The sequence below is a fragment of the Ptychodera flava genome, chromosome 21 (genome assembly GCF_041260155.1).
Source record: "Ptychodera flava strain L36383 chromosome 21, AS_Pfla_20210202, whole genome shotgun sequence".
NCBI lineage: Eukaryota > Metazoa > Hemichordata > Enteropneusta > Ptychoderidae > Ptychodera > Ptychodera flava.
Genome location: NC_091948.1, coordinates 2,216,548 through 2,238,008, shown reverse-complemented (window position 1 = coordinate 2,238,008; position 21,461 = coordinate 2,216,548). Strand labels below are relative to the sequence as shown.

The 21,461-nt window shown below is 37.1% G+C and overlaps 1 protein-coding gene across 2 annotated transcripts; it reads left to right on the top strand.

Moving 5' to 3' along the window:
* Positions 1-4,598: 4,598 nt before the first annotated feature.
* Positions 4,599-21,233, top strand: LOC139121078 (ubiquitin-associated protein 1-like). 2 transcript variants are annotated; one of them, XM_070685701.1, is made up of 7 exons: positions 4,599-4,953; positions 9,152-9,276; positions 10,550-10,674; positions 14,560-15,585; positions 18,292-18,513; positions 19,126-19,224; positions 20,097-21,233. In XM_070685701.1, the coding sequence occupies exons 2-7, from the start codon at positions 9,234-9,236 to the stop codon at positions 20,220-20,222; spliced, it is 1,641 nt and encodes a 546-aa protein (XP_070541802.1). In that variant the 5' UTR covers positions 4,599-4,953; positions 9,152-9,233; the 3' UTR covers positions 20,223-21,233. The 2 variants fall into 2 exon arrangements, with proteins under 2 accessions (XP_070541802.1, XP_070541803.1); XM_070685702.1 differs by having other exon boundaries at positions 4,820-4,953; positions 14,560-15,459.
* The last annotated feature ends 228 nt before the right edge of the window (positions 21,234-21,461 follow it).

The window sequence follows — 21,461 nt, the reverse complement described above, 5'->3', positions numbered from 1 at the left end:
ATGCACTGAAATTGACTTAAAATGTTCAAAGTCCATTGCTTGGGGATTCCAGTACACTGTACTCAAAACTGAAGTCATACTGAAAAAAGAAAAGAATAGAAAAGAAAAATTAATTTGGTATTACACTTACAAAGTGACTGAAATGAATTATTCAACAAATAATTTCCAGTAAGTGAATACTTCCCCACATCTAATAATATGATGTTTGTGAAATATATTTGTGGTCTTCAAAATCCTGAGACTGAGATGCTTTGCAGAGCTTGAAATTAGCGGTAGTCCGGCGTCCACAGACTACCAGCTTTTCCCTTGGGCTACCAAAGTCCATGAAATGGTAGCCCACACGGACTACCAAAGCCTGGGACATGAAATGCTTGGCGTGCGATGTCCGTCACTTTGGGACGAGCTAAATGCAGTCAACATGCAGTTTCATTTGTTTGAAGCAATTATCCTTTTATCTGTGAAGAGTTTTTTCTGGTGACTATTACAATTTTCATTGTAATGTTGTTGTTTTCACAAGATGCAGAGCGTTTGATACTAGAATGTTGAGTTGCTTTCCCGTGTGCAGTCTTTGCATGCCAGTTCACACTATGCTGTTTGTTGGCAGCATACAAGACGTACTTGTGTCTAGTTTTGGGGTTTTGATGCTGAAATTTCACAAAACTGTCACTTCTGTATCAAGTGATCGTGTAATCTGTTTGATTTGAAATAGTAATAATAAAACACTGTGTCAGTTACGCTTGGCTGAGTTTCGCTGTCTTTTATTTATGGTTGTCGATCAGTATCAATGTATTACGTTCTGTATTGAGAGACTTGGGCGTAACAAGGCATACCAATTCATAAAGATCATGAGAATATTTTTTTCTGTATTTCTTTACTCAAGTAACAATTTCTTTGGATGTATAAGCCGATTTTGAAAGTGATAAAAAGTGTTAAAATGCACATAAATTAGCATAAATTAAGCATTCATGACACATAACATGGGGTTTCTCGAGTGGAAGCCCCTAGTTTTACTGCCACTTTGTGTTGCTGAACCGGGGGGCTTATACTGGGATGAGTACAGTATCACTAAACTAAAATATTCATGGACTACCAGCCATTGTCACTGGGCTACCAACTTCAGAAAATGGTAGCCCAAGTGGACTACCAGGGTAAAAAGTTAATTTCGAGCCCTGCTTTGTCACTACGAGGAAATACTAGAAGTTGTTGCATACGTAAAAAGTTGACAACATTTTACATTTGTAGTGATGAGGGCATAGCTCCCATAATTACACACCTGCATTTATCTACAGAATGTGGTGATTGATAGAGGATATAACTTCATATAAATTGACAAAATGTTAAAAACATCTTGTCTCCAACATAAAAACAAACAAACTGAGGCAAATATTTTAAATCTTTTTTCTGAGAGAATAAATACATCGAAGAAGGTGACACTGTAATAATATCAATGGAAATACAACTTATTAATCATTGGCACAAACAGCTGTTTTAGTTTGACAACAATGCATGTTGGGATATGTTCTGTCAGCAATGCATCACAACACACTGACTGTACTTACATGGTATCGACTCATGTCTGCTTGCATTGTACTTGGCATACTGACCGGAGCCATCACCTGAAAATGGATGAATAACAGCTCAACTTTGATACTGAAATCTTGTGAAAATGATTGTCATCTCAGAGAAAATGGACATTCCAAACGATATGATAGTAGAATTTAACATAAGTTATAGTGGATGGATGTGTATGTCGATCCCTGACTCAGTGTGTAGAGAAATGTGCATGATTAGCTAGTCACACAGGAAGATAATAATACCAAACATTATTGAGTAAAAATGCATTTTTGATTGTTTGATTTCAGATGACAAACAGCCCCTGTGTTTGGTAAAAGGAATCACAACAACAATACCACATCTAGTGAGATAAAAAAGCAAAGTACCGCTATTCTACCTTGGGAGTTAGTAATGCTTCTGATATTTTCATTTCCACACCATCTAAAGCAGAAAACAAATCCATTGATGAGGAAGGCTTTATCATGTGAGGTTCAGCAAAATACCCTGGTCCTGAAATTGACAATGGACTTATTACTTTCAGTACTCTAAATAAGTGACTAAGGTAGAAGTACACTACCCTATGGCAGACTATTTCTAGGCCCTAAGGTGGTGTTACAATTTGATAAATAATAAACAGTATGGTACGTCCGAACCTCACTTCTGTCTGAAGATTGCAGGATACATGAAACTTGAGTAACAGATATTATTACTTTGTACTTCAAGTACGTTGTGTTATTATATATATTATTTCAAGTACGTTGTGTTATTTTATATATATATATATATATATATATATATATATATATATATATATATATAATCACACATATTTATATTATGTATAGATGCATACATAAATACACACATACAAACACACGTATGTAGTTGCATTGTCAACGTTTATCAGTGCCACTTGTAAAAATTAATAAGTGATTATGTGATGTTATTGTTTGCAAGTTGAAGTATTATCTGGAAACACACGGCAGAAATATGTCGATTCAAAGTCTTTCCCCTCTTTGTAGATATAGTAACTATGATTCATCCTTGTCTTTTTGATTGCACAAAGATAGTCAACTTCAAGCGCTTGTAATATATTTGGTCAATTGCAATATTTATGCTCAACAACTACAAACCTGGTGAACTTGTTCCGTGTCCAGCATAGGTATGGTACGGTTTATTCATATCGCAGAAAATAAATTGCCCCTATATATATAAAGATGACATATCGACTGTATCTGTCCACCCTTTGACCTGCTGTCGATCTGTATCTGAACCCGGAAGTAGCATCATGACGAAACGCGGGTATGAGAATTATTCTCCTAACTGAGATTACAAAATTAGTCAGACACACAAATTAAACCGAAGTCAATGCAAAAATCTTTGACGCAGAAGTATGTCATATGTAAGACAATAATTTTGAAGCCGCCAAACAATTCTGAGCTCGCAGAAACAGGTGTCACAAGGTACGTAAATTATTGCGGTGTCCGATAAGGGAGTCGTCATTATTTACGGTCGGGGGAATGAAGAAATGTGGAGGTTTGGGGTGGGATGGGGTCACTCAAAAAATTGAAAACTTAAAGGGGCGGGGCGGAGTTGCTAAAAATGTGGACAGAAAGAAGAAGGTCCTCAATTTTTTGAGTGAAATAAATTGAAAAACCTCTCAGATTGCACCATTGCACGCATAAATTTCTCAAAAATTTTCGATGCAGGGGGGGGGGGGGCCTTCTCGTGCTCTCCCTCTTTGAGTGTTATAACAGTTTTCCTATAGATAAATTAATAAAGAAGGCAGTTCAACCAGTACTCCTTGTCTTCTAATGATCTTTATTTAAAAATACCGACGTTTCGACTGGTAAAAAGTAAACTGAGAGTAAAAACGAAATAAAATGAGAATTACAATACTTATGAAAACTGGAATTACAGTGAGTGAAAAACCACAACTGTAGTTGTAAGGAACGAAATTCAAAACCAGTAGTGATAAAAAAACAGTGAAAAGCGCATTGACTAAAAATTAAAGATCAATAAGCCTTTTGAAACAAGAAGGGTGGTTGAAACAAAGGTACGATGGAATGAAACTGACCTGGGTGCGGAAAGTGGAACTATACCAGCTGAAGTGGAGGGTCGGAATGAGCAAATTCATGGTGAAGGGACTCCTAAGACAGTAGTTAAAATACTAGTTAAAGAACAAACTGAAAACACCTCTCAGATTGCACCAGACTGTACCTTTGCACACATCAATTTCTCAAATTTTGCATAGGATCTCGGACAAAACTGAACCGCACCGTATTTAGGCTTTTCATTAGAAGTTGGCAGTGGGAGAATGGACACAAGAACAGCACAGATTTTCCATTCCTGCATATTCTTTGGTGTTCAATCTCTGGCAAACTGAGATTTTTTTTTTGTTTTGGGGGTTTTTTTAATACAAAATGTATTGTCATTGTTTGGTTGTTGAATATTGTGACTAAAACACTGATCATGCAAAAAATGTAACACAAATATCAGTGTTCAATGTCATTTTCAAACGATTTTACTGAGTACAAAAATAAGACAATTTTACTCTCAGCCTCTCACATGCTCTCCCGATGTACTTTCAAATTCTGCCCTGTCAGATATCTTATTGAAACCCCTGTCATGATACCCATCCAAATTAAACAATACTATATGGTAGGATACTTTTTATAGAGTGAGATTGTATATATGTATTATGTTGTCACTTTGAATTTCATTTTATTGGTTTCACCTTTCTCAACCGTCATGAGATAACCGATGATAATCTAGTAGCCTGGTACATCAGGATTTGAAAGGTCTTTCCTAGTGCTGTATTTTTGTAAATTTTACAAATACATGTATTGGTATTTAGCTTTCTAAGTGGGGAGGTCAGTCAAAATTTCTGAGTTAGAGAAGGAGTTACTCAAATTCATTATGGTTGGCAGGGGAGAGGGGATTACTCGAAATTTCGGAGTTTCCTATGAAATTCATTCGACCCCCAGGCCGTAAATAATGATGGCTCCCTAATATAAAGGTCACTTTACGTTTTGAGAAGTGCGCCACCTATGTTATGAGAACAGTTGTAAAGGACACGGTGATTACTGATCTGATCAGCGGAGATACGCTATCCCGCGCTATTAGCTTGATGCATCATTAAAAAACTGTCAGATCCCTAAACCTTTTATTGAGAATCCTCACGCGTTCTTTTATTCTCTTAAACTCGTCAAAGAAAGTTTTCAGCCTAACAAATTTTAGGTCCGGTTCAGTATGACGTCATCGTGTTAAATATAATATGCAGACTTGATACAAAATGGCTGCCAGTGAGGATGGCCATAGACGTATCTGTGAGAAATCTTGTATCGCTGCAGTCGTAATACTTATATAATTCTGACAGGACATTGGTTATTTTGAAAGGTAAGAAAACCAAATCGTTGAATTGTTTTGCTGGAAATGCGTAGCGAACCCTATGTAAAGAAAGACGATTGTTTGTACCGCGAGATGTCGTTCAGCCTCAGTGTTCAACGTAGTGGTAGCAAGCCGAGACGAGAGATATACAATATACACAGGGGCATTGCAACTTGTTTCGGATACATGTGGGGAAACGTGTCCACATTCCTGATCGATCTTAATTCAGAGCATGATTATGTGTAATTAATACGTTTAAGCTGATTATATTTAGAGGATGGAATGTGAATTTTGGTAACAAAATATGAAAATAAAATTTTGTCGTAGTGACGTAAGTGAACGTCTCACGTCACACACACAATTGTGGGCATGACACACATTCACGAGACTTGTCAAGTCATACATTCTTTGATCTCAATGCCCCAGATGTTCAATCTTTTCGGAGTTTGCGATAGGTTAATATTTTTGTGTAAGCGTATGCAGTTTGTTACATGTTAGCTGCTCATACAACTTCAACGCAGCTTGTAGGGAAAACGATGCGTCGGATGCGATGACAATGTTGGACATTTACAATTGCATGGGGGTAGGAGGAGAGTCGAACCATGCAGGGAGATAAAAAAGGGGTAAGACTGATGGGTAAGGGGATACAGGAATTTTGTTGGAATTTTTAGTAACCTGGCTTGGAGCCCATGCATACCATCACTTATTTTGTAGAGCCCCTAAGAAAAAGTTTTAGTTCACAACCAAAGTTGTGTCCACAAATCTTTAGTCGTCTCAAAAAAAGGGGGTCCAGACACTTCTAACCAAAACCAGTTCGCCCCACACAACTTCGTACCAAAGCCATTTCGCACCAAAACCATCTCGTCCCAAGTACTACCTCGTCCAACGCCACTTCGCCCCAAGTACCACTATACATGTAGTACCGTCAACTCGTCCTAAAACAACTATGCCACGACATATCATAACGTTCTTACCTGCAGGATATTTTTGCCACCACGAACCATTTATTGTTGCATGAAACCATAAACGGTAGAGTTAGAAAAAAAAGAAACATGCAAACTACTCAGTGCTACAGCTCGAGTGATGTGTGCGGAATTGCACGATGTCATTTACTCGAAATGTGTACAATTTCAAAATTTCAGTCCTGGGGTGATAGAAAGGTGATGAAAACTCCGATAGTATATTGGTTGGTTATTTTCAGCTTTACCAGTTGGCGACAAGTTTGGGGCAAAGTGGTTTGGGGCGACGTGACTTTTGGGGCGAAGTGGTTTTGGTACGAGGTTGTTTTGGTGCGAAGTGGTTTTGGTGCGAAATAGTGTGGAAGGAGATGGTATGATGCGAAGTGGTTTTGGTGCGAAGTGTCTGGGAACCAAAAAAAGACCCCCATGTCAAACCATAGGGTCTATGGTCAAACCATGAACATGATTTATCACTACCTTCGTGATCAAACAATGGTCATTTATTGTGCACATTAACTTCTGGTGTCTGACATGACCCCATTCTTAAGTCACTTATTTTGTAGAGCCCCTAAGAAAAAGTTTAAGTTCACAACCAAAGTTGTGTCCACAAATCTTTAGTCGTCTCAAAAAAAGACCCCCATGTCAAACCATAGGGTCTATGGTCAAACCATGAACATGATTTATCACTACCTTCGTGATCAAACAATGGTCATTCATTGTGCACATTAACTTCTGGTGTCTGACATGACCCCATTCTTAAGTCAATTCGACAGCATGATACTTGATAGTGTCCTTGGGTCATGTTCCATATTAAATATGTATTCAATCTCAGGGAATGTTCCCCATCCCATCATGCCATCAAAGCTTATGCAGGCAGAAAAAAGGCAGTATAAATCTATCACTGATTATTCTGCTTTTACACAATCTGTAGTGACCGCTACATACTACTTGTAATTGGCTAATTCAGTATTTGTTTTCAGACCTAAATGAACTTTGTGAGTTTGGCTAATTGTGTGAACATGGTTTCACCAACAATATCGGTGTAATTGAGTGCTTCTTCTTGTAGTACATAATAGTTGTAGTCTTTACAAGGCTAAATTGTGAATTTATAGATACAAGCTGTTTCTGAAATTTCTTATTCAGTGATATTCAAGGGACAAAGTCTGCCATTTTTAATGAATTGTGTTTGATACAGGATACTACTTATATTGTTTGACATGTTGAAAAGTTACTGAATGAATGGGTGACCATGCATATATTTGACCCCGGTTTTAGACACGATACATGAAACCAATGCGAAAAAGAAAAAATCTTCATGACCATTAATTCATTTTCGCGATGGTTTCATTTAATTTGTCTAAAACCAGGGTCAAATATATGCATGGTCACCCATTCATTCAGTATCTTTCAACATGTCAAACAATGTAAGTAGTATCTCGTATCAAACAAACTTCATGAAAAATGGCCGACTTTGTCCCTTTAAAGTTGTCTGTGTCAGGTGGATACATATAAGAGGCTTCAATGTGTTGATACTGGTTCCTGTTCATCAATTTAAATGTGAGGTAGGAAATATTAGGAAGACAAGAGACGTATTGAAGGTTGCAAGAACTTTAGAAAGAAGAGGCTCATGAACAGCTGAATTTGCTTTGTTTATTGTACCACACAATAGAATTGAACTAAATGATTAGTCCTTGTAAAATTTGCAAAATTAAAATTTTTCAAAACACCAATTGGATGACAGGTGCATTGATTCCAGGTTGAATGTGGCTGAAAGTGATACAGTGGAATTTGATCGAGTGTCCGGTTTGCCTTGCAGAGCTCGACGAGTCTACATGTTGCTTATCATTATAAAAGTTAACCTTTGCAACAAATTGAGTCTTCGTCTTTGGTTGGTGTTAGATTACAGCGCGAGGCAAACGTTTCCCATACACTGTCTCGTCACGATCACTGCAGTCGTTTCAGCATGTCACTCACAACAAGCATAACACTGCACTACATGCACATCACCAGTTTTCTTTTAGGTGTTTACTTTTAAATTGGGAACTTTATGAAGAAACAAGTAAATTCTTTTTACAAAAAAAAAAAACCACTTTTCTTCTCCTCTCGATGTCAGCAATCACGACAACAGTTCCTTCAGCATGCAGTCTGTAGCACTGCCAGTGCAGTCTACTCTATCAACAAGTTTGACAGGATACAAGTGACACTGAATATTGTCAACCAGAAAATGCTAAACACTTCTGCATGAAACTTTAATCCCGCTTTCTCTTTTGTCTCAGCTAAATGAAACTCTCTCACTTCTCTGAGCTACAAAATAGACTTGAAGAAAAGTGTTGATTTTGCACATGCAAGTGCAATTTAATCAACATGTTACATTTTGTGCCATTGAATAACACACCCAGTGTTTCTGAAATAATTCACTGTATTTTTGCACTTAATTTCCCGGACGGCATCATACACGGCAACGGGTTAGCATGGAAGGGACGGTGATATCTCTCTGCCTTCAAAATATTCCTTACCTTGCTGAAGAAATACAATGTTCTACTCAGTCCGGTTGATGTTGGGGACTTTCCTCGAGATATAGATCCGACACTCCAAAAATATGCCAGTGAGTTTTGTCTGGGTTGTATTTCCCAAATCAAAGTACACAAATGGCTGAAAGAAAACTTTGATGATATGCTATAGCTATAGTGCGGTGTCAAGCTTGTTGTGCATGAGTGGCATGCTGAAATGACTGTCATGATTGTAGACTAGACAGTGTATGGGAAACGTTCGCCGCGCGCGCTGTATAATCTAACATCAAAGACTCACTTTGTTGCAAATGTTTACTTTTCTAATGATAAGCAACATGTAGACTTGTCGAGCTCTGCAAGGCAAAACGGACACTCGATCAAATTCCACTGTATCAATATTCAAAAGAATGTGCCAGTCACAGTATCTCCTAGAAAGTCTTTGATTGGACAGATCATCCAAGTAGTGTCCATCAGTCATCTGAATACGGATGTTACGTTAAAATTATTTAAAGTGTACTGAACATTATGAGCTGTTTTTGAACTTGAATGTGTGAAAGTAAAGTTCTGGAGGTTTCTTGCCTGAAAACAGGTGGTCAGCTATCCTACTTGACTTTTCTACGCATGAGGACCACATGTAATTTTAATGAAACTTACATATTCAATGGGTTTATTTGGCATGAAAATTAATAACCTTGCGATATGCATGCTTAATCATTCTTTTTATTTATCTTTCCACAGTGATTATCTCAGTTCACATTGGACTCTCAGATATTGCCATAAACAGTGAACATTGTCTGATATGCAATGCCATAAGTAAGACATGGCGTATCCAAGGAAAGAGCTAGTAGAACGAAGCGTCAGTGGTGAGTGTAAAAAAAAATTGCATCTACAGAAATGTTTTCATACATATTCTAGGCAAGTCATGGAAATAACATTTCAGTTTAAAGCCGGGAGGGGGGAGGGGGGGGGGGGGGGGGTTCCAAACAATATCAACCAGTACCAGTTGTTGTTATACCATAAGCATGCCAGATATTAGATTTCTCACTCTTAGATACTCAGCTCACTGAAATGAAAGTTTTGTGATGTAGCAGTATGTTCCTATATTAAAACTTTACTGGAACAAGTGGGTATGTGTGTAGTAGGTGAGGAATTTGCTAGTATACAATTCTCAGATTAAGTGTGCTTGTCGTTGATCAGTTAGGTAGTTTGTCTATGCATCATGGTTCCCTTACACAAATTATATGAAGATCTGGTACGATATGGAATTGATATTAACTTTGGTACAATATAGACTCAGGATTAACCATTTACAAGAACCAATACTTTGACTTTAAAGGCCTGTGTTGTTGCCAGATGCTCTCATCAGAAAATTTACTAACTAGATTACAATATCAATGGAAAACAAAAGGCTATCATACCTCCATAATCTCCTTACACACTAGAGCAAAGGTGATCCCAGGGATTACCAAAAGTGCCTTTAACAAAAACACAAGCAGAAAAAACTGTGAAAAAAAACAAAGTCATGTTTGTCTAACTTCTGTAAGATGTAAGTCATGGAATTAATTTCGAATCATGTAACATGTTGCAAATACACTGACATTAGTCTTCAAATATGTCATATTTCTTTGTCATGGTCAGATCATATTACTATGAAATTATTATTAAAGGTAGTTAGCTGTAAATTTTGGTGAGTTTTTCTCTATTTTTGTTTTTAATGTTAACGACAATTCCTTTTTCTACTCCCGAAAGCAGGTTGAGATACACTAGTTGAGCTTGTCAACTCAGTCTGTACATGTACAGACTGTATTCTTATTGTTAAGATGGAAGGTTTGGATAAAAACGCAAATGTAAACACTGTATTTTATAGTATGAACAGTGTTAACAAGCTTACTAGTTGGTGCTACAACATGCCTGTTGAGTAGAACAAGAACTTGCCATCAAAACAAAACTAGTGAAAAAATCATGGAAAGTCACTGCTACTTGCCCTTGAAATGTGATTTTATTCTCATGAAAGAGAATGCTTGTGATTGATCCAAAGTGATTATTTAGAGTTTTTGTTCTTATTACTCTATACATTTATTATTTGAATTGATGGATTGATGAAATCCTTAGTGTACATATCATTTTTATCTTCAGTGCCGTACATAAATTACTTGGATGGTGTTGAATTCAAAGTAGGAGACAGGTTTAGGATGCCAACAAGAGTGTCACTGCCAGTCAACTATCACCAGAAAGATCCGTCTGACATCCTCAGTCGGGAGGTAAGGCTTGACTTGGAAATTCCTCTGTGCTCTCGCTGTCGCTGGTAATGTTCGTAAATTACGAACAAAAATGAAAATTTACGAAAAAAAATACATGCCCGATCGGCCATTTACGAACAATTTTGTTATTTTTGAAGCCTGATTTTCGGTCAAGATTATGAATTCCGGGGAAATACTGTCATATCTCGTCTTTCAAAAACTACTCTGCCCCTATCATCGGCGCATCGACAATGGTAATAGCTTTGGACTTTGACCTGTGCTAACATGAGCATGCGCGAAAAGGTTTCAAGATCCCCGGGTCGTGTACTCAGATACTGGTGTGTCATGCATTACGGTAGTTTCGAGATACCCAAACACTCACATGCTGTCATTACTTTCCGAATGGACGCGGGTGAAGCAGATCGAGGGAAGCGGGCAGTTACAAATGCTTCAGATAGATAGCATCCTCAGTTTGGAAAGAAAGTTGGGCATAAAAATGCCACCTGATATGAAAAAATTGGAAACAATGAAACCGCCGAGAAGAGATCAAGACAGTCAGCCAGAAAGACAGTCGAACTGCAGTCAGGACCGCGCATGTACTGCAAAGTGTTTGTCTGTGCATGGAGGTGGAAACGAGCCGGAAATCTTAGCCGGAAATCTTAGTTGTCATAGATTTGTCATTTGACGATCTGCAGATTGAATTTTTTCAGTGAACTTGCCAATTTTAATAGGTTTCCTTCAAAATATTTTACAAGAAACTGTCTCAGCAAATGTTATGAATACTGATAGTTTTCTTTGATGATCCAAAGACAATGCTGTGCACAGTCCCAAGACGAAAACGTTCATCCAGACAAAAAATAAATGACGATCATCTGCAGCGTTTTAAAAGTATAACTGTCTCTAAGAAAACATTAGCAGGATCACCAGTCTCAGTTTGCGTACTTAAATTTGCTGTTATAATGAGACAAAATTTGTGCGAAACCACAGACTGCCAAATGTTCTGATCAGTGGTTGTTTTAAAAGAATTTTAGAGATGAACATGGCATAATGACTGCAGCTACCAAGAGGCACCACCTAACATCTATGGATGACATGCATACTTTCAAAGTAACAGAGCTTTCCAAATATGAAAAACAGGGGAGAGATTTTCTAGCATCTAAAACTTGTGCAAACACTGATAATATTAATGACCACTTCATATATTAATATATATAATCATCAAGCACTGACTACACACACAAAGGGAGTTACGATTTGTGTCACAATATACTTGAAAATGTTATGTTGTGTAATAAAGATCGATTAATTGAATAACATTCATGGGCCGGTTGACCAAAATGACACACTTTATTGAAACAAGGAAGAAATTTCAATGTTACAAGCACTCATGACCCATGATGTACTGTGTTATTTAATGGATCTTTTGAAAATGTGTATCAAAATATGAGTGTTCATTGTCAAAAAAAACTAAAAAGGAATTTTTCACTATCCTTTGTCTAAAATGAAATCATACATCATTTCTATACCCTTAACATCATTTGTTGAGTACCAGAAGTGCTTGTTGAAAATAAGCGGGCTCAGCATTACATAATTTGTGCTTACTGATTTATTTTGAACCAAATTCGTAAATTTACTAACAATTTTGAAAGGCCAGGGAGAGCACAGTTCCTACACGTATGCAAGTCAGTGGAGTGATTCTTGAACTAGGTTCCTGTTCTTGTGTGAGCACTCTGTGACCAGGTGTTTGGATCACTGGTCCACTTTCCATCAGCCATGGAAACAAAGTTACCATTGTTGTATCGGTGTGTGTGTGTGTCATGTGTTTATGAAGACACCCACACATACAACTCTGCTTGAACAGTATCTAACATGGAAACTCCAAGCTGCAGTGAGCTTTACATTTTCCTATCCTTCAAAGCAGGTCCAACCTTACAGTAGAAAGCAAAGTACTTATCCAGAGTCAGATGGGTCAAAGTTGAAAGCTGTCCTTGGTCCTTTCACCTTTGATTTGAATGATTCATTGTGTAACTCACAAAACAGACCATTTCCATGCTTTTTTTAAGTAGTTTGTAATCCCACAAAAACCTGTGTAGCTGAAGTATACTATTGCCCTTTCTTGTCCTATGATATTTACTGACAGTAAAACATTTTGAATGTTGTACAACCTGTCTGATGATTTATATTTTATATCAGCCATTGGATGATTTATCACACAAATCTTAATACTGTTGCCATGTTTGTAAGTTGAGACAAAAGTTCACTTTGAAGTGGTCAGTTTTATGAAACTCATACTTGTAAGGTGTATGTGTACTGTATAGTACATGTATGGATCCACAATTTCAATTGGTAGTGACCTGTTGTCCTTGAAGTTATCCTATTGATTCATATGACTGTACATTCTCATTGCTAAGCTCAGGCTAAAGTTTCATAATTCACTTTGGGATTTCTCTCTCATCTGACATGTTCAGAAAAACAACGGACACCGCATATGCAGTTTGTGAGGCAGAGCAGTCAATTTAATTAAGTAATAGTTGTACAACTTTTATTTGTTAACAGTTACACTTTTGACGTGACAGTTTAATTGAACAATACATGGTGTCTGTTTGTGAATGATTATACAGTCACTGTAATGATGCTGAGCACATCCCAGATTTGCTGGTTTACTTTGTGACTACTGTCACTACATATGTAACACATACCAGCAACTTCTGAAGACATGCTGGTTTGGTTAGACTGCCAAATAGCTTAGTGCTTAAAATGACAGGTTACCAAAATGCCGTCTGGTTTGCTAATTGTTTGTCTGGTTTGCTAATTGTTTCTCGACATATAATTCATTCTTGAATGAGAGATTTTTCAAGCTTTCCCACCTGCTGTGTTAACAAAACTTGTCTTCGTTCTGAATTAATTAAGATTTTTGTCTTTCCTTTCCTTTATCAGAAAATTGTAGTGAAGATTATTTTGTAATCAGTCAATATTCACTACTTCATTTAAGATTACTGTATGGTAACTAACTTTAAAAGTTTCAAATGATCACAACTGAAAAGTAGGTAATATGTTTTCATCAGAAAATGAAAATACAGCATAAATTTTCATGTTATTGGTAGCTTCCAGTTGGCTGTTATCAACTTTTCAGCTTTTGCATGAGTGTGTTGCAATAAAACAATTTTAGTATAGTCAATATCTGAAGAGTCAATAATGTAGCACGTAGTCTGGAATCGTTTCAGTATCATGTACTCTCCTGAACAACGTATGGTGGGATAGCAGGAAAACATTAATTAAATACCATTGAACCTGTAAACATAACTACAGTATAAGAAACACTCTTTGATTCCTTTCACAAGGTGACATTTTTTGAACCCGATTGAAACCACCGTATTTGCTAAAACTGTTCCATTTTGTAGCGCTTGAAACAACGCATTTGTTTACAGTGGATAGCTTGGAAATAGTATAGGGGAAAATACATGTACATTCAGGCATTCATCTCCAGGTTCTTTGTAACTTCCGTCACAAAACTATTTACAGCAGGTACATTTTCAAGCCATTACTAAAAGGGAAAGTATTTACCAACGTACCCAAAAAAACATTCTGAGCTTAATGCAGGAAAATGTGCCCTCTTGTAACCCTGTGCCTGAAGAGATGTTGAACCATACCATTAATGCTGACAATACAGTGGGCCAACACGGGATGATTCAAAGATTAAACTGTCTGAACCCTTTGTTTCCATTGTCCAAGGAGCAAATGCAGCCACGCTTTTGAAACAGTGATGTTAGTCAAAAGACAGACACTAAAACTTAGGAAGTCAAAATATTCAAGCACACATGGTATATACAGTAATGTGTTGTGAATTTCCTTGCCTATAATAACGAGAAGCTTAACCTTTCAGGGATTTTTGTTTTCCTCTTGCAGTATGACTTTTCAGTAGAGAATGAAGTAATCAGATGGGCAGAGGAGCGTAGACGAGCAGAATCTGCCAGAGAAGCTGAGAAACAAGCCAGGCGGGAAGCACAGGCACACGTAGCATCACTAGGAGTCGCAAATTCTGCCGTTCAGGGTGATCTAGATGTTCTTGCAAGTGCAAATGATAGTCGTGTTCTGAGACCTCAGATTGCTCCGGTTGTTGCTAACATGAGCACAGAAGTCCTCCAACCAGTCCCAACAAGCCAAGCCAGTCAGGCACAGAACTATCCAAACGTCAGCAGGCCAAACACTATAGACATTACTGACTTTGAAGTGGTAGCCTCCGATCCGTTTGAGGCGACGGAACTGAAAAGCCTCAACGAGATGGAGGAATTGAGTCGTGTGCTGCAGAGTAGCTATCCCAATTCTGTTCAGACTGTGGTGAATGGAGTACAGACAAACCAGAATTCCAGTGCAGGAATGAACCATGGTGAACGGGCAGGACAGAATTCTGCAGCAGGAATGAGCCATGGTGTCCAGGCCAGCCAGAATTCCACAGTAGGAATGAACCACGATCATGTCACAGATAGTGCTGAATCTACAGTTTCAATCCAAGCATCCACTGGGCGAGTGTCCTTCACTCCGGATCGGATAAACAGCAATCCAGAAAATAACATTTCTCTCCCACATCCTGTTCCCAATGGACCTGTACCTAACTCTTCACCAATGAATACCAGAGTCAATGGACCGTCATCATCCTGTGATTATAATGTCGTCTCTAGACCAATGAGTCGCAATACCCCACTTCCTCCGATTCCCTCTGCAAGACCAGCATCAGTGAACTACGATGACTATAATTCTGTAAATGACTCTAGCCGGAGCACGTCCATGCCTAATATTGTGAGACAGGTAAACTTTTCCAGTGAACCTAATTATGCAAGCTTTCCAGACTCATTCCATACAGCCAATGATTTCACGGCAGTTCCAGCACGTGCAGCAACACCCCCACCTCCCTATCAGGAATCAACTGATTCGGTAAGACGATGCCCCTTGCAGTCAACCTACTTGTGGGATTTCTTCCTACAAGTAGGATGTTTGCAGGTTGAATTTGATAACCACCTAGGTTGCCATCATATCTACTTCCCTTCTCATTTGCAGTGCCAAACTCTTCTTGCTTTGTTGATACTGGTATCTCAACATTCTCTGAGTGTCATGAGATTAACACTGACTGTCTGAAGTGACATCATTTGTGTGTGAAAGATACTTCAAAATTTACCCATTATGTGTTATCTCTAATGCGTGAAATTAACATTATGCACATTTGTATTTATTTTTCTTGCAATCAACACATCTTTCTCACATCCCAAGAGTGTAATTAACAGTCTTTGGTGTGATAACTGAAAACCTTGTATAAAACCAAATCTTGTTCACTCTTGGCTGTTGGTATCGTTTGCCTGTTCACAAGCCAATATCAAAGAATTTGATAAATTCATCTGAAATCAGAAAAGGTAAATTTAAAATAAAAAAATTATTTCCCAGTTTAAAAATACCAGTATCCTCTGCCCTTGAAAACAGATTGGTACACCAATGTGAACTTGGGTGATGTGAGTCAGCCAGTCTTGTTGTGTGCCATTTTGTACTCTATGCCACTTTGCTCCATTGTGTTTCAATAGAGATTTCAGATCTGCACCATATGACATTTGCATAGAAAAATGTAGCCAACTTCCAAATGGTTGTTTACTCTGTGCACTCTGTCATGAATAAGCTTGCTAAATACTTTCTCGCCATCATTCAATTTTGGTTAAACGCGCAAGACATTGCAACCGTGTTTGTAATGTGATCTAGGACATCAAATTGATCCACGATTTCCAGAAATCTGTTGGAACGCTTAATTTTTGAACTATTTTATGCAATGGATATAAATCAATTTACAAAATGCTCTACCGTGATTTTGCAATATCTTTTCTTTTCTGTACATTACTTATGACTGTTGTTTTGCAGTGCACTTTCTACCTTTGAGTTTTGAGTTTCTATCTTTGCTGTTGTTCTGAATATCAAACTATCACTTATCACTGATGATATTTCTCTCAAATCGGAACATGTGATGGCAACTGCTTGAACACAGTTTCAAAACATTCCTCTTGCCCCCTCCCTCCCCAAGAAGTGCACAAAACTACCATGCACTAATCTATCTTAATTAAAGCAAAATAGGCATAGAATAACAAATGTTGTGAGTGTAGGAACAAAAGTTAAGAATGGCTGCAATTCAAGATTTACTGATACCTTGAGATGGAAAGCTGTTTGTGAAAATGTCACTGTATGCCTATCTGAAATCAGTTTGAAGTTGCAATGGGACTCTGTACTAGGAGAAAAATATTTTTTATGAAACTGAGGAATGGGAGTGGAATGATAAATAAGTAATTGTGTTTTTAGATATTTCATAACAAAATAGTATGTATATCGATATGTTGTACCGGTACATCTGATTAAATTACGAAGGGTAAGTTTGCACAACATGATTGTCAGTATCTCTTTTCAACTATGTAGTGACTTTAGTTGGTTTATTGGGAAAGAGAGACAGGAGTAAGGGAGGGATGAAAATGAGACATATATTAATTTTGAGAAAATGGGTCCTAGATCATTGCTGCTTTTTACCAACTCAGTAGGTTGGTGTAGGGTACATGTAGGTGGGAAAGGGTTTTCTTTTATGTGTAAATCGACCAGAGCTTGACCACCATCCCACAGTGTTTATGCTAAAATTTTTGAAGATATGTAAATGATGTTGGAACTCTGGTACCATTTCTGTTGTCCTCTATAACTGTATTGCTATTCTCAGGGGAAGCTTGGTAACATGACTTGGGAACCCTGGGAAATTTACCAAGGTACTGTGGGTACCAGCATTAACGGAAAACACTGTGTCATCACTTCATCTCCATGGTTGCCATGGCCACATTCATTTAAACATGTACATGTAATAACAGTTGTCACATTATACCTCAGTTGTATCTTACTTTCCTGGTCTAGTGTTTGTCACAACCTTACAAAACACACCAAGCATTGCGTGTATACAATCAGAAACAGTCCATCAGTATCTTGTGCATGTATATAGTGATTCTTTGCCCTTTCAATAGTTTGTTTGAGAGGAAGATTATCCTCTACTTGTAAGAAATTTTGAAACACCTAAGAATGATGAAGTACAGTTGATTACTTCCATTACTATATTGCTAAACTGAAATATTGTCAAGAGAAATCACCATCTGCATTGCCATTAGGCTGTTATTGGTTCATAAATTTCCAAGATTTTTTGTAGACACATTGGACATTATATGATTGTAGTCATGAAGGTAACATCTAATATGTAATGATTACTTAACTCTACCAGGGCCACAACTTTATCAATTCTCATGTTCTCTGACATGAAAACTTTGCATAATGTATTTTTCCAATACGTCAATTTCCCAGTACAGTTGAAAAGAAATGTTTATATAATCTTGACACAGATGAATGAGAGCAAAACCCAACGCTTGAATCCGCAATGCTATTCAAATGTAGAACTTGACTAGAAGTGAAAGCTATCAGAGTTTAATTTCTTAATTATTGACACAAATAGCACTTCCTGACCAAATTTTTATTATACGAATAATTTGTCAATTATATTACCATGTCTATGTGAATATGGTGACATTGAGAAGGAAGTTAAACCAAATTCATTTTAAATAACATACATTTGAATTATAATAGTCTCTCAATAGATTCACACCTTTACCACCATCACCGAATCAAAACTACCTCCGCCCTATTGGAGATCCACCAGCCTACACAGAGACAGACAGTAGATTACCCAATCCGTACAATGTGATGCCCCTCAAGGAAAAACAGTTTATTGATGGAATCACTGGTATGGGTTTCCCCCAAGACAGAACAGCCAGAGCTGTTCAAAGACTTGGTGAAGACGATAAACAGGTAAGGAGAGTGTTCTTATCAACTCTTTATATAACATTTTTTAATGCGCATATTAATGTCCAGGTGTATTGCCCATGTTAATTTGCATGTTAATGTCCAGGTGTATTCCACATGTTAATTTGCATGTTAATGTTCAGGTATACCGCACTGGTAAATCACTTGCATAGTTTCTTTGGGTGAAGACAGGATCAATATTTATTTTGGGGATGTTCTGGGACCTTAACAATGTAGACTTTTTGGATTTTGAAGTGTGTATTGCCAATTTGACAAAGTAACCCTCCTTATTTTACATTTGTATTCTTCATGATGTCTTCAACAGATTCACTTTGTAAGGTCAGTTTTTGATTGGAGATTTAATCAGCCTTTCTTGTCTTGCATTTCCTTGTTAATGACTCACATTTCAACCAAAACAAAGTTCAACGTCAAAGCAATGAAGAAAATACGGTTGAAATGCTCTCTTTAGAGCGTTTCTGTGAAATTGTTAAAACTGACAAGGAACAAACTCTCTTTATGACACTCTTCTCATATATGTCCAACATATTTGGGCATTCTCTCTTTCTATATGGCGTCAAACTGATAATATAAGGTCTTGACTTCACACATTTCCTACAGGTCATTGACACACTTTGTGCAATAGAAAAACTTGTAGGACAAGGCTATAGAGAGGAGCGAGTTGAAATGGCGTTGAATTACTCCGATGATGAACAACAGGTAACTGTCTACAAAACAGTTTTATTTCATTCAAGTGTTATTTCAGAAAGATAACATAGTAAAGTAAGCAGTTTTCAGAACATACATGATGTCGTGTATTCATGTTTCTCAGCACAATCTTTGACAAGTGACTGTTCTGTACATTGTCCAAAGTTACACTGTGTTATACAGTATTTGTGTACCAGACAACCAAACATGAGAATCAACCACACGGTTTCCTTTCAAGATAATATGAACAGGTTAATTTAAGATGAGTTCTTGCCACAGCGTGCATTTCCAACCTTTAGTTCATCATGATTTTGGCATAAGGTACTGTTTACGTATTCCAACACAAAAAAATTAATTCTCTGTTCCAAGCATGTGTTTGACTTTGTGGTATATCTTCACCACCTATGAAAGTATATTTGCTGCACAGACAGTAGACCATTACAAGTTACTCCTGACCAGTGTCAGTGTATCAAAATTACAATGAAAAAGATCAACAGAAGTATACTTTACTGATGCAAGTTTTCATCCATTTAAGGTAGAATGCGCCTCTGGGACAGATATTCTGACTCTTGAATTTATACATTTGTTTTCTCATCAACCAATTGTTTGGCCTCATTTTGTAGCACTTGGAGAAAGAAAAACTTTCACCGTATGATCAGTTTTTCCAAAATCGAAAATTTAATTTTCTGGGATGGAGGCCAGTTTGAATTTCAAATATTGCAAAACGTTGGGTGATTTGTTTTGCTAGTTCCAAACTTTGCACTGTGACCTCTGGCTTTTATCGTTGATCTGGTAAGAGAATGGTTGAAAGTGTTATTTAGGAGAGTTTTAGCTAAAGTTTAAGTCTTTGACTTGTACTCTGTGTTTTTTCTTTCACCTTGCAGGCTGTTGAATTCTTAAAGCTGATGAGACAATTTGAGGAGCTTGGCTTTAAACAAGATGACATCACTAGACAACTAATTTTACATGGAAATAATCAAGAGAAAGTGCTAGACGGTTTGACAGCATAACCTTCATGAGAGACTCAAAATAGAGAATCTTATCTTGTAATATAATGTAAATTATACTTTCAAGCTAAAAATTTACTACAGACTCAGTTTTTACAAACATTACCTAATATATACAGCTGTAAATTTTTTCAGAGGCTGTAGGGTCAAAGAGATAGTCTCTGAAAAAAAATTGTTGGTGTCTCTTTGTGTTTTTTAATGGTAACAATACCAACTATTGTAACATTTGATGGGATTATTGTAATGTCACCCAGTGTCACAGATATGGAAGTTATGAGCTACTGCTGTCTGTTTGATGACAGGTAATTATTCGGGAGGGTTTGGTTCACAGAAGGTGCTTTCATATCCTCACATAGCCAATTTGATAACAGACCACTGTACTCTCAGCTGTCTCCAGATTGTGTGTTGAGTCAGGTTTTGTTTTGCTTAATTTGTCATGTTTTCTCAAAAAATACAGATTCACCATTCATTTTTGTTGTAAAAGAAATACTGTTGAATGGCAAGGTTTTTCAAAGTTTTGTTTAAAAGGGGCTTGACAGTCCAATTCTGTAGATTGCAATATCAAAGTAGCCAAGATGATATTGTCAACAAAATTCGTACAAGAACCTACATATTAAATCAATAGTGATACCATACTTTCAGTGGATAAACCTTATTGCTTTTGGATTTACCATTGCATAAATCCTTTTGAGGGAAAAAATAAACAAATATCACTGTGGTTACTGTGTTGCATGGCCAATCCATGTTGAAATTTGGATTTGCTCATCCCCACATCCATCATGAAATGTACCACAGAGAAAGAGAAATGTACTGCCTAGTAAATATTCAGATTGAAAACTTTTACCGTTTTAAAAAGTAGTCCGGTAACATTATGTTATTGGTAGTTATCCATGTGTACTTATTTTCGTTAAAAGGATTTTTGTTTGGCACAGGTGGATATGAAAATTCAGTAAGTACATGTATATCTTCATGTTTGTAAAAGAAGCATTAAACATTTGTTTGTAAGTATGGTAATGGGTAGCAGAACAGAAGAGTTTCTTTTACACCTAACGGTGAGTCCATTCACACAAGAAATATTTACAGTATTGCTATTTTCCCTTCACAATTTTTAAAAATATATTGCAGACATTTGCGTAGTTTTTTTTAAATAACACAGATGCTTATGCTTCTACAGGTTTTCACTGCATCATAGGCATCTTGCATGATCAACAATATGGAAGATGATCTTGTGAAGATAGGGCA